The sequence below is a fragment of the Pelophylax lessonae genome (assembly GCF_965119305.1).
Source record: "Pelophylax lessonae genome assembly, chromosome: 5".
NCBI classification, from domain to species: domain Eukaryota; kingdom Metazoa; phylum Chordata; class Amphibia; order Anura; family Ranidae; genus Pelophylax; species Pelophylax lessonae.
The window spans coordinates 139,733,033-139,744,871 of NC_138772.1; the positions used below are offsets into that span (position 1 = coordinate 139,733,033).

Consider the following 11,839-nt stretch of genomic DNA (forward strand, 5'->3'; position numbering starts at 1 on the left):
GTCCATTCACACTAGCGCGACTTGTCAGGCGACTTAGTGGCCTGACAAGTCGCGGTCGGTCGCTCGCCATTGAGTAGTACAGGAGCCGTTCTAATAGGAGCGACACAAGTCGCTCCGAATTAGAAAAAGTACTACTTTGGGGCGACCTGGAGGCGACTTGCATTGACTTCAATTATATGAAGTCCCTGCAAGTCGCGCCAAGGTCGCCCCAGCAAGTCGTGTCGCGCCAGTCTGAATGGGCGCTTAGTCATAACCTCATAGGCTGAAAACGCAGCAAATTATCTTATCTGCGTTTGTACACCGTGGTTTTAAAAAAAAAAAAAAAAAAAAAATCTTAATTTTTATTAAGAGCAACAACTGGTGTGTGGATCATCTCTTTGCATTATTTGCCAATGGCTCCCAATGCTGCCTCTGAGCCAATGAGGAGCGAGAGAGCAGCTGCTCTCTTGCACAACACTGGATCGCAATCAAGCTCAGGCAAGTATTAGGGGGCCTGGGGGGCTGCACACAGAAGTTTTTTATACTTTCACACATAGAATGCATGAAGGTAAAAAAATCTTCAGCCTTTAGAATCACTTTATGTCATGTGTATCTATTATCGAACAAACTAAAAACCTTTTACCTGGCATTGGAGAAAATTGAAGTAATTGCTACAACCAGTCACATTTTGGTAGAATGAAGGGTAAGCGGTCCTGTCACCATTCAGCAACGAATCAAAAACCTAAAAGAAAAAAAATACACCATGCATAAAATTATATACTATAAATCTTTATACAAGGGATTCAGATTACTTCCACATATAAGGTTGAACTCCAGCTAAAACCTTTTATTTATTAGTTAAGGATAAAAAGCTTACACCCCGTCAAAAAAAAAAAAAAAAAAAAGGAAGAAGTCGTCTGCATATATTCTCAATATTGAAGGAAAACATATTGGCAATATCCGATATCAAATTTATGCATATTTTGAAAAAATATGCAGATTTTAAAGAATATTTTGAACATGCTAACTGAAATTTGACACTTCATATAAAATCCATTGTTGGAAATGACAGCTGACTCCTTTCTGTATGGAGAAACTAGTCACAATCATTGCTCAGGTGTGATTTTGGCCCATTCTTCCACAGTCTTTACATCTTGAAGGTTCCATGAGCCTCTTCTATAAACTGATCTTTAGTTCTTTCCATAGATTTTCTATTGGATTCAAGTCAGGTAAATAGCTGGGCCATTCTAGCAGCTTATTTTCTTTCTTTAAAAACCAACTGGGAGTTTCCTTTGCCTTGCGTTTCGGATCATTGTATTGCAGACATTTCCACCCTCATTTCATCTTCATCATCCTGGTAGATGGCAGCAGAATGACTTGGTACATTTTTCCATTCATCAAACAACAAAGTTTGCCAATATGGTAAGCTGAAAAACAGCCCCACATAATGTTCCCACCTACAAACTTCACTGTTGGTATGGGGGTGTTTTGGGGTGATATGCAGTGCCATTTGACCTCCAATCAGTGTGTATTATGGCATCCAAGGAGTTCAATTTTGGTCTCATCTGATCAGGCTATATTCCCCAAATATTTCACAGGCTTGTCTAAATGTTGTGCAGAAAACTTTTGAGAGCTTCAACATGCTTTTTCTAGCAATGGAGTCTTGCGTTGTGAAAGTTCATGCAGGCCAGGTTGAGTGCAATTTCAATAAAGGATAATGTCAAATGACGTTTACCCAAATGCGGATTGTCCCTGCCATGGTTCAAGTATAATAACAGGTTTGTTATTTTTAAAAAAAATGTAAAAGGTTTTCGAATCATTTTAAATGCTTGCTATCGCCTAGGACAGTGATGGTAAACCCCGGCTTCCCAGATGTTTTGGAACTACATTTCCCATGATGGTCATGCAGTGTAGGTGAGCATCATGGAAAATGTAGTTCCAAAACACCTGGGGAGCCAAGGTTCATCATCACTGGCCTGGGGTACCACACATTGAATGGATTGTTCAGGTGGTTCCATCTATTCCAAAGTTCTGGTGGTTCCTCCTGTTCCATAGTTCTGATGAATCTAAAGGAAATACATAGGAGGGGGACAGTGTAGACAGACACACAGCTGTCAGGCCCCATTCGCATCTCCGTGTAGCAGGAACTTATGTTCCAGCATGTGGTTTTTTGTTTTTTTTTCACATTTTGAAGCGTTTTTGCTCAACACGAATAAGCAGCCCATTCATTTGAATGTGCTGCCCTATGTGCAACAATTGTCCCAAAGAAGCTCCAGAACCTTTTTTGGATCGGAGCGTGGTGCGTTGTTTGTTTTGTTTTTTCGCCAAAAAGAAGTTTGAGCTTCAAGGTACACAGACAAAGCTGACAAGTACCAAACCATCATAATATTTAGGGATGCACCGAAATTTCAGCCGCCGAAATTATCGGCTGAAAATGAGCCTATCCCATTTCGGCCGATAATGGGTTAACAATGCGGAAATTAATGGCCGCCGTGAGGAAGGAGGAGGGCGCAGCGCAGGTTTTAAAAGTCCCGCCTCTGGCCAGCCGCCTGCCTCTCAATGACGTCCCTACTACTACGATGTGTGTATGAATGAAGTGTCATACCGGGCGGGAGGGCAGGCGAGCAGCCGCTAATAGATATAACTATGTGAGCTTCACTTCACTTCCCTGTCAGCGGGACTGTGTGTGAATGAACTGACACCGGGCGGGAGGAGCGACCGCTAATAGCTGTAACTATGTGAGCTTCACTTCCCTGTCAGGCATGTATCTCCGCTGACAGTGAAGTGAAGGCTCACATAGTTATAGTTATTAGCGGCCGCTCCCCCCGCCCGGTGTCAGGTCAGTTCATTCACACACAGTCCCGCTGACAGGGAAGTGAAGGCTCACATAGTTCTATCTATTAGCAGCCGCTCGCCTGCCCTTCCGCCCGGTGTGTCACTTCATTCATACACACATCGTAGTAGTGACCACACCGGGAGGCGGGCCGCCGGCCAGAGGCGCTTCTTTTGAATGAAGGACACCGGAGGAGCACTCAGCAGAGTAACAGTAAGGAGATTGGATCGTTGGGGTGGGGAGGGACGCTGAGGCAGTGGGGGGGGGGGGGGGGACGCTGAGGCGAGCTTACCATTGGTATTAGTATTATGCAGCATGAGGGGTTAATGTATTGTCATTGCTGGTCACTGATGCATTCGTGACCGACCAGTGGCAGTTGATTAACCCCTTTGTGCTGCATTAGTGCAACCAGTATCAGTGCAACCAGTGTTAATTAACACTGATACTGGTTGCACTAATGCAGCACAAAGGGGTTAATTAACTGCCACTGGTCAGTCACTAATAGATGAGTGACCAGCAGTGGCAATACATTAACCCCCTCATGCTGCATAATACAAATACCATTGGTAATTAAATTAACCTCTTGCCAACCCGTCACAGTACATATACTGACAGGGTGGCAGCGACAGGTGTACGTCACTGCCTGTTTTTGGTGTATGCCCCTATTCTATCCATTTTAAAACATTTTTGGGGAAAAAGTAATTTTCGGTTTCGGTTTTCAGCCAAGGGCATCCTGCATTTTCGGTTTCGGACCAGAATTTTCATTTCGGTGCATCCCTATTAATATGAAGTCTAGTAGGTATACAGCACAACATGCGTCTGAAATAAGAAGCAAAATAGGTTTTCAGAAAGACACATTTCAATTGGCATTAAAGTGAAACCTGCATCAGCTAATACTAAAACACACATTAAAAAAGGGAGCAATGTCAAGTGGATGTATCTCAGCAATTTGTCACCCTGCTCATAGTGCTTTTTTACCACACTTTTCGGTGCATTTGCTGCACACACACATGCCTGCTACCCGCACTTAGGGTGCCTTTTACATGTAATGACTATTCAAGCCTCATTTTTCTTCTGTAAAACACACCAATTTCCCTTTTAGGCCCCATTAATACCTAGTTTAGTAGGAGCGTGTGTTTTTTTTGCTCTTTTTTCCTGCAACACGTCCTACACGTGGCAAAGTAGCTCATGTGACATTTTAGCATGTTGCAGTTTCACACATTTCTCTGTTTTGCTGCATTTGTCAGTCTTTTTTTTCATGGCAAAATGTGTGTTTGCTTCTGCGTTTAGGGTGCTATTACCAATTCATGGCACCAAACAGGCAACTAGTTATTTCGGGTATATAAAAAGGTGGCCATATATTATGCAATCGCTGTAAAATCTTTAGATTTACCAAACCTATACAATAAGAGGACACACCATCTATCCAATCACTCTGCATCCAAGGAGGCAGGCCCTTGCATTACATTGTTGACAGTAGATCTAAAGGAGATTGTACAGTGCGCACGTGAGCTTTACAAAAAACTCAAGACATACTTCTACTGTTTTTTTAATACTACGGCTCTGACCCACATAGGCTGTTACCCGATTGTAAAGCTCCTGTACACTCTGCCAAATGAACAATCTATGCAAAATTAAAGGTAGAAAAATAAATTGTAGCTGTTTATTATTGAGAACGGTGACCGCTGATTGCATTGGAAAACCATGCACCTAAGGAGCATGGGTGGGCGCCATCTCCTGGAAGGGGAAGGCAATGGTGTGTACTAATCAGGTCAGCTGGTGAACTCCTTCCTGTGTCTTAACAGTTTTCACGTCGTAAAGTGGGGTACACACTACAAGAAAAATCGGGCAAACGGTCATCTGATTTTCCTCATCGAAACCGATGAAAGAAAATTTGTACAAAAATTCTCGAACAAAGGCTTTTTTTGTTGTTTATGGTTTCTCATCATGCACATCTTTCCATTTATGATTTTTATGGGTAATGGGACACATTAACGGCTTCCGTTATACTGCGGCAGGGCGACCCTCCTGCGCAAAGACGTAGGTATAAGTCGGTCGCGCACCTGCAGCTAGGGGGCGAGCGACCGCCCCCATTTGTCAGCTGTTGGGGCAGGCGGCTCCGCTGAGAGAGAAGAAGGATGGGCAGCTGTTGGGGCAGGCGGCTCCGCTGAGAAGGACGGGCAGCTGTTGGGGCAGGCGGCTCCGCTGAGAAGGACGGGCAGCTGTTGTGGCAGGCGGCTCCGCTGAGAGAGAACAAGGACGGGCAGCTGTTGTAGGTTGTAAACACAGCTGACCGTTCTCTCTGCAATGATCACAGAGCTCCTGTGATCCTGCTATATAGGAACACAGGTCTGATCATTTCACAAGCCACGCTCCCATACAGTTAGAAACATGCCTTTAAGTACACGTTTAACCCCTTGATCACTTACTGTGTCAACCCCTTCCCTGACAGTGTCATTATTACAGTAACAGTGCATATTTTTAGCACTTACTGTCACTGGTCCCCCCAAAAGTGTCAAAAATGTCAGTCAGGGGTCCGATCTGTCTGCCGCAATGTCGCAGTCCCACAAAAAAATAAAATCGCAGATCCCCGCCATTACTAGTAAAAAAATAAATAAATAAATAAATAAATAAAAATGACAAATCTTTCCCGTAGTTAGTAGACACGATAACTTGTGCAAAAATACACTTATTGCGATTTTTTTTACCAAAAATATGTAGCCGAAAACAAATTGGCCTAAAATGTAAAAGAAATTTTGATTTTTTTACATTTTTTTTTGGGGAATGTTATATAGCAGAATGTGAAAAATATATTTTTGTCAGAATTGTCGCTCTTTTTTGGTTTAGTTTATAGCGCAAAAAAAAACGCACAGGTGATCAAATACCCCTAAAAGAAAGCTCTATTTGTGGGGGGAAAAAGGGACAATTTTATTTAGGTAAAGCATCGCACGACCGCGCAATTGTCCATTAAAGTAACAGTGCCGAATCGCAAAATATGGCCTTGTCATTAAGGGGAAAAATGCTTCCGGACCAGAAGTGGTTAAGCGAAAATGAGACATTTTGGAGCTTGTCCCTTCAGAAATTACTTTACTTTGACAATTGCGCGGTCATGCGACGCTGTACCTAACAAAATTGATGTCCTTTTTCCCCCACAAATAGAGCTTTCTTTTGGGGGTATTTGATCACTTGTGCAATTTTTTATTTTATTTTGCGCTATGAACAAAAAAATAAAAAAATAAAATTATTATTTTTTTTTACTTTCAGCTATATAAAACATTAGCAAAAAAAAAACAGACTCTCATAATTTTAGGCCAATTTGTATTCTGCTACATATTTCTGGTAAAAAAAAAAACCCCAATAAACGTATATTGATTAATTTGCGCAAAAGTCATCGTGTCTACAATATTTTATTTTTTTTTTTACTAGTAATGACAGTGATTTGCCATTTTTTTTTTAGCAGGACTGCGACATTACAGCAGACTGATCGGCCACCTGACATTTTTTTTTGTGGGGGGGAGGGGGGGGGGGACTAGTGCCATTACTACAGTAATCAGTGCTAAAAAATATGCACTGTTACTGTAATAATGACAGTGGCAGGGAAGGGGTTAACACCAGGGGCAAGCAAAGGGTTAAATGTGACCCTAGGGGATGGGCTTGCTGCATGATCACAGTGACCTGTGTTTCTAAATAAGAGGAACACAGGATCCCTGTGTTCATAACTGACAGAACAGCTGTGTTTAGAACGGCAGACCGCTGTTCTGTCTCCATCGGGAGCGATCGCAGGTGCCTGGCAGTAATTGCGGCCCCTGGACCCCCTGATTAGCTTCCCCTGAGGCGAATGAGTGTGCGCGCACCCCCGCTAACGGTCCCACGAAGCGACGTACAGGTACGTTATTTCACGGGACAGAGCCGACCTGCCGCAATAAAACTATGGCGACTGGTCCGCAAGCAGTTAAAGTAAAGCAGTGCCGTATTGCAAAAGATGGCCTGGTCACGAAGGGAATAAAACCTTCCGGTCCAGAAGTGGTTAATGCTATAATAATACATAGGGGAGCTGGAATTTAGAAAAAAAAAAAAAAAAAAAAGTGAACTTACCCTTTAATATAGGTGTAACCCGTAACATGGTCTAAACCGTAGAGTTAACCTTTGAAAATGAGGCTTTACTGGCAAAAACTGCTTTTTGCTTCCAAAGACTTCAATGAATAGGCTGCAGAAAAGCATGTAGTGCATTTTTTCCCCAATATTTTACCCAATTATTTTATTGAACCAAGCCTAATGCCCCGTACACACGTGCAGATTATCTGCAGACTTTTGTCTGCAGACTTACCTTTTCTATGTAGTGCAAGGGCCTGCCGGATTGCATACAAATTGAAAGTGTTTAGGTTTGACCTCATATTATATGGTTTTGGTAAGACTGCAGATAATCTGCACGTGTGTATGGGGCATTAAACAGGCGCCAGGTTCATTATAAAAAAAAAGTGAACTTCAAGAGACCTGTGTAGTGTGCACATACCCTTACAGAGTCCAATCCTCTGTTTTACCATATCCCACCCTGCAGCTGTCTCCCCCTAGTGGTCCCAAACCTCAGGCCAAATTACATCACATAAGATAAACAGCAACTGTTTCTCTCTAGCCCAGACAGATGTAAAAAGAAAAAACACTATTTACTCACTAACAAGAAAACAGTTTAGGAAAGAGTGAGCTATGTAAACATTTTGGTAAAAACAAACACATAGTGATCAAATGCCAAAAAAAGCATAAAAAGAATTTAGAACATGGGATTATATACACAGGAGAACATGGGATTATATACACAGGAAAAGAACGCATGGATTTATGAGAATGTAGATTTTACTATCCCGGCATCAGGCCTATTCAGTAAGCCAGTGTAAGGGGCAGCACCGATAAAGTGCAGTGACCTAGAACATACAATTAGATTTCAACTTCCTGAAAGCTGAACTCCAGCCTTGCCCTCAGTTTTACACAGCTGTACTGAAATCGCTTATGGTGACTTCACTGCATACTGCGAGCTTCTCACAGTGTGCACTGGAAACTGCAGCAAGTTAGATCAAGTGCGACTCTTTTCTGGCTGAAGGACATCCAGCATTATCCATTTCTTTCCTCCTCAGCCTTGCTGTCCATTGCTGGCCACTTTCATTGCTCTGTCTAAAATAAGTAATAAGAGAGACCTCCATCTATGCCACAGCCCAAATAGTATTGAAGAAAAAATATGTAGAACCTCATTCTGCCAAAGGCCGACTTTACTGGCATTAGCATGAGACCAACACACTTTGGGCTCTTTCACACGGTCCGCCTCCATAGGCGGATCCGTGTTGCTCAGCGGGGATCGATCAGCGATCCCCGCTGAGCCGGCGGATGACAGCTCTGTCTCCGCTTGCAGAGCGGAGAGGGAGGTGTCTCAGCCCCCGCTGCCCTCTATGGGGGATCGGATGAGAGCGGACCGCCTGTCCGCTCTCATCAGATCAGATCCGATTACTGAACGGATGGAAAAATAGGGTTTCCATCTGTCCAGATTTCACGGACAGGATCGGATGCGGATGGCAGCGGGTGTCAGCGGAGGTGTCTCCGCTGACACCCGCTGCCCCATAGAGCTGCATGGAGGATCCGATCAGATCCGCCTAAAAAAAACTGACAGGCGGTTCTGATCGGATCGCCCGTGTGAAAGAGCCCTTTCAGCATAAAAGTATCAAAAATTTAATTTTAGACATGTAATAAAAAAGGATGTTTAGCATAACAGCCAAACAATACAAAGACGCAATAAAATCTATAGGGAAACATATGAATGTAGGATGAGGCCCTAGTACAGCACCTCCCTAGTTCACACATCTAGGATGTAGTTTCCTAGATGTGGGGGGGGGGGGGGGGGTGTTGTATCATGTACTGGGTCGCCGCAATTCGCTATAAAGCGTAGCTTCCTCAAAATCACTTTGGGGGGGGGAAATCATATTCTATTAAATATAATAAATATGTGTTACACATGGGTACAAATCCATCAAGTCTTTGATAGCCAAACTGATTAGATATCAGTATCAATAAGTTAATCAACCCCAGGAATAGAACTTTATAGCAACATCAGCTGGAGCCATAGCCGGTCATAATATGCATGTCTTTTGGGCAGACACAGGGACCATAAAGTACCCCTTTTATGGATGCACCATTGCACATAGGCAAGCACAAGATTCCAAAACCACCTTAAATCATTGTGAAAGGGACAAAATAAATAATTTGTAAAGCAATATTTCAGAGGAACCTATAGCCACCGTATATGAATCTCCTTATATTCTCTATTCTTAAATTGGGTTCCTACCTGTCTCAAAAGGAGGTCTGCCCTTCAGGCTTCAGAGTGTATCTACCTTCACTCTTGATCCTTTAGGCGGAAGGTGCAAAGCAAAGAAGTGCCCTGTACATAGGTCAGGGAAACATATGCATCCTGCCTTGATAAAGCCTGCTGGCCGAAGTCCCAAAGAGGGGTCCCCCCAAGCTGGAAATAGGAAAAACACTGTATCAGCTCTATCATTTATCTGTGCATCATAGTTCCTTTTAGATCCAGGTCCCAGGGCATCTCATCTAGGTATTCCTGCCTTCCCAGACAGATGGAGCTGGTTCAGGGGATCCTTTATGTCCCCCACAGCACTGCGCGTCTACCCGGAACTTTCCGAGTTACAACGTCACGGCATCACGTGCATTCCAAAGACATGCATATTATGACCGGCTATGGATCCAGCTGATGTTGCTGTAAGTTGTTCTATTCCTGGGGTTGAGTAACTTATTGATACCGATATGTAATACATGTTTGGCTATCAAAGAATTGATGGATTTGTACCCATGTGTATAATATTTACCAGAATAGGATTTCCTCCCAAAGTGGTTGAGGAAGCTACGCTTTATAGCGAAACGCATCGACCAGTGGAGGCGACCCAGTACATGATACACCCCCCTCTGGAAACTATATCCTAGATGTGTGAGCTAGGGAGGTGCTGTACTAGGGCCTCATCCTACATTCATACGTTTCCCTATTGATTTTATTGTGTCTTTGTTCTATTTGTTTGGATGTTATGCTAAACATTTTATTACATGTGTAAAATAAAATTGATACTTTTATGCTAAAAGTGTTTTGGTCTCATGCTTATTTTAGTAAAGTCTGCCTTTGGCAGAACGAGGTTCTACATATTTTTTCTAAAATAAGTCACGAAAACAAAAAGATCTCATTAACATGTTGATAAAAAGGTACCTTTGTACACGTGATCATGAAAAACAAATCTACTTAAAGGGCCAGTTTCACACCACAAGCAGTCCAGTGTGTTGTCTGCATAAAAAACGCATGGATAGTAGGTTATGTGGTTTTCAATCACGTAGTTCAGTGTACTCAGTTCCAGTGCTTTCCCAGTTACAGAATAAAAATAAAAAAGTAGAACATGCTGCATTTTTTTGCACTGGAACGCGGTAAAGCGCACAGGAATACATCCTTATTTAAGGTTAAGAAAAATAAACGGGGAAAAAATGCAATGGGCCACATCAAAAACGCACATCAAGAAAAGCATCAGGAACGCATTTTGGACTGCGTTTCAATGGTGTGAATTGGCTAAAAAAAAAAAAAAAACCCAAAACACGCACATGCTAGGGGCAGTTAAAGTAAAATACATGCAGATTATACTTCAGTTTGTTGTCAAACACACTTTTTTTTTTTTTACATTGCCCTAATGAATAGGACTGCCTGTAGTTAATGAATAGGACTATCTGTAGTTCACAGAATAGAAGACATACGTCAAAAGCGTCAATCCACTTCTGCTGTTTGATGTAGCTTATTGCCAGATCGGTTTGCCTCTGGACATAATCCTTCTGGTTTTCATCCACCATGCCAGTTTGGAACAGGAAGTCGGCATAACCACCCAACATCTGCGGGACATACACACAATAATAATTAGCATAACCTATTTCCCTGGCCCGATTTAAGTGTGGTTTGTGTTTAATCCTAATCAGTTAAGGCAATCAGCAATGGTAAATCCTTTCTAGCCTGAACTTGATACAGAAACATACTTACGATCTGAAGCATTTGTTAATAACACAAAGTCTTATGGGAACGTGCATGCTTTATCAAAACATTGTGCAAGGGGAGAAAGGAATTCCACCTCCATTTGTAGATCAAACGAAAAGGAAAATTAAATTAAAATGCCCTACCCCTTCAGGATCACAGAGTCCGTCTCCGATGGCAATCCCCTTGAAGTTGATTTTAACCTTAGCGGTTGGATTGTGAGTGTGGATGTAATAGCCGATTGCAGGAACATATTTCCCAGCATAGGACTGCAGGAAAAACAAACAGCATTCTTGGTTACACACTATATTTAGAAGCATGAAAGGGTATTTATATATCTGCTTCTAGTTAGATGACAAAGAAAGCTGGCCTAATAAAGACAAATGTACATAGACCCCAACAAGGGGCTTCTCCTATTTGCTCTGTTAAATATACCATTGAAAGAATTTTGTTGTCATGTTTAATAAGTGCAAAATATACCCGTTGATCCTGCCAGAAATTTTTCTGAGCTGATAACTGTGCCCTTTGCCTGTGTGGGGTACCATTGTTTGCAGTTTTTTCTGTGAACTATAGGTCACCTCCCCGATACAGAGAAGAGCAGAGGGAGAGGTGTTCTATAGTCCTGTTCTAGCAAGACACCACTAGATCTAGTACTGTGAGCGTGGTCTCCCTAGAACTGGAAATGGGTTTCTGGCAGGATCCTTGGATGAGGGGGAAAAAAAAAAAAAAAAAAGCCTGAGAAGAAAAATGCAAGTACCACATCGAAGTACTTAAAAAGGTATGCACATTGGTAAAAAATAAAAAAATAACATCACAGTTAAAAAAAAAAAAGTTGCAAAATGAATAAAGGTTAACTCTATTGGCATAGAATCTAAAGCCTCATACACACGATCAGATTATCGGACGAATTTTCTTTAGTTTTTTCTTGCATGGTAGTCTGATATTGAAAGTGAAGAGGTTACTTTCATACGAAA

The 11,839-nt window shown here is 42.3% G+C and overlaps 1 protein-coding gene across 1 annotated transcript in view; it reads right to left on the reverse strand.

Moving 5' to 3' along the window:
• The window catches only part of CPVL (carboxypeptidase vitellogenic like), a 196,200-nt gene that overhangs the window by 150,286 nt on the left and 34,075 nt on the right, over positions 1–11,839 (reverse strand). Inside the window, exons 7-9 of the mRNA XM_082259784.1 lie at positions 11,012–11,134; positions 10,598–10,729; positions 623–721 (exon numbers count right to left, since the gene is read on the reverse strand). Of these exons, the coding sequence (XP_082115910.1) occupies positions 623–721; positions 10,598–10,729; positions 11,012–11,134 (354 nt within the window). The remainder of the gene's footprint in view (positions 1–622; positions 722–10,597; positions 10,730–11,011; positions 11,135–11,839) is intronic.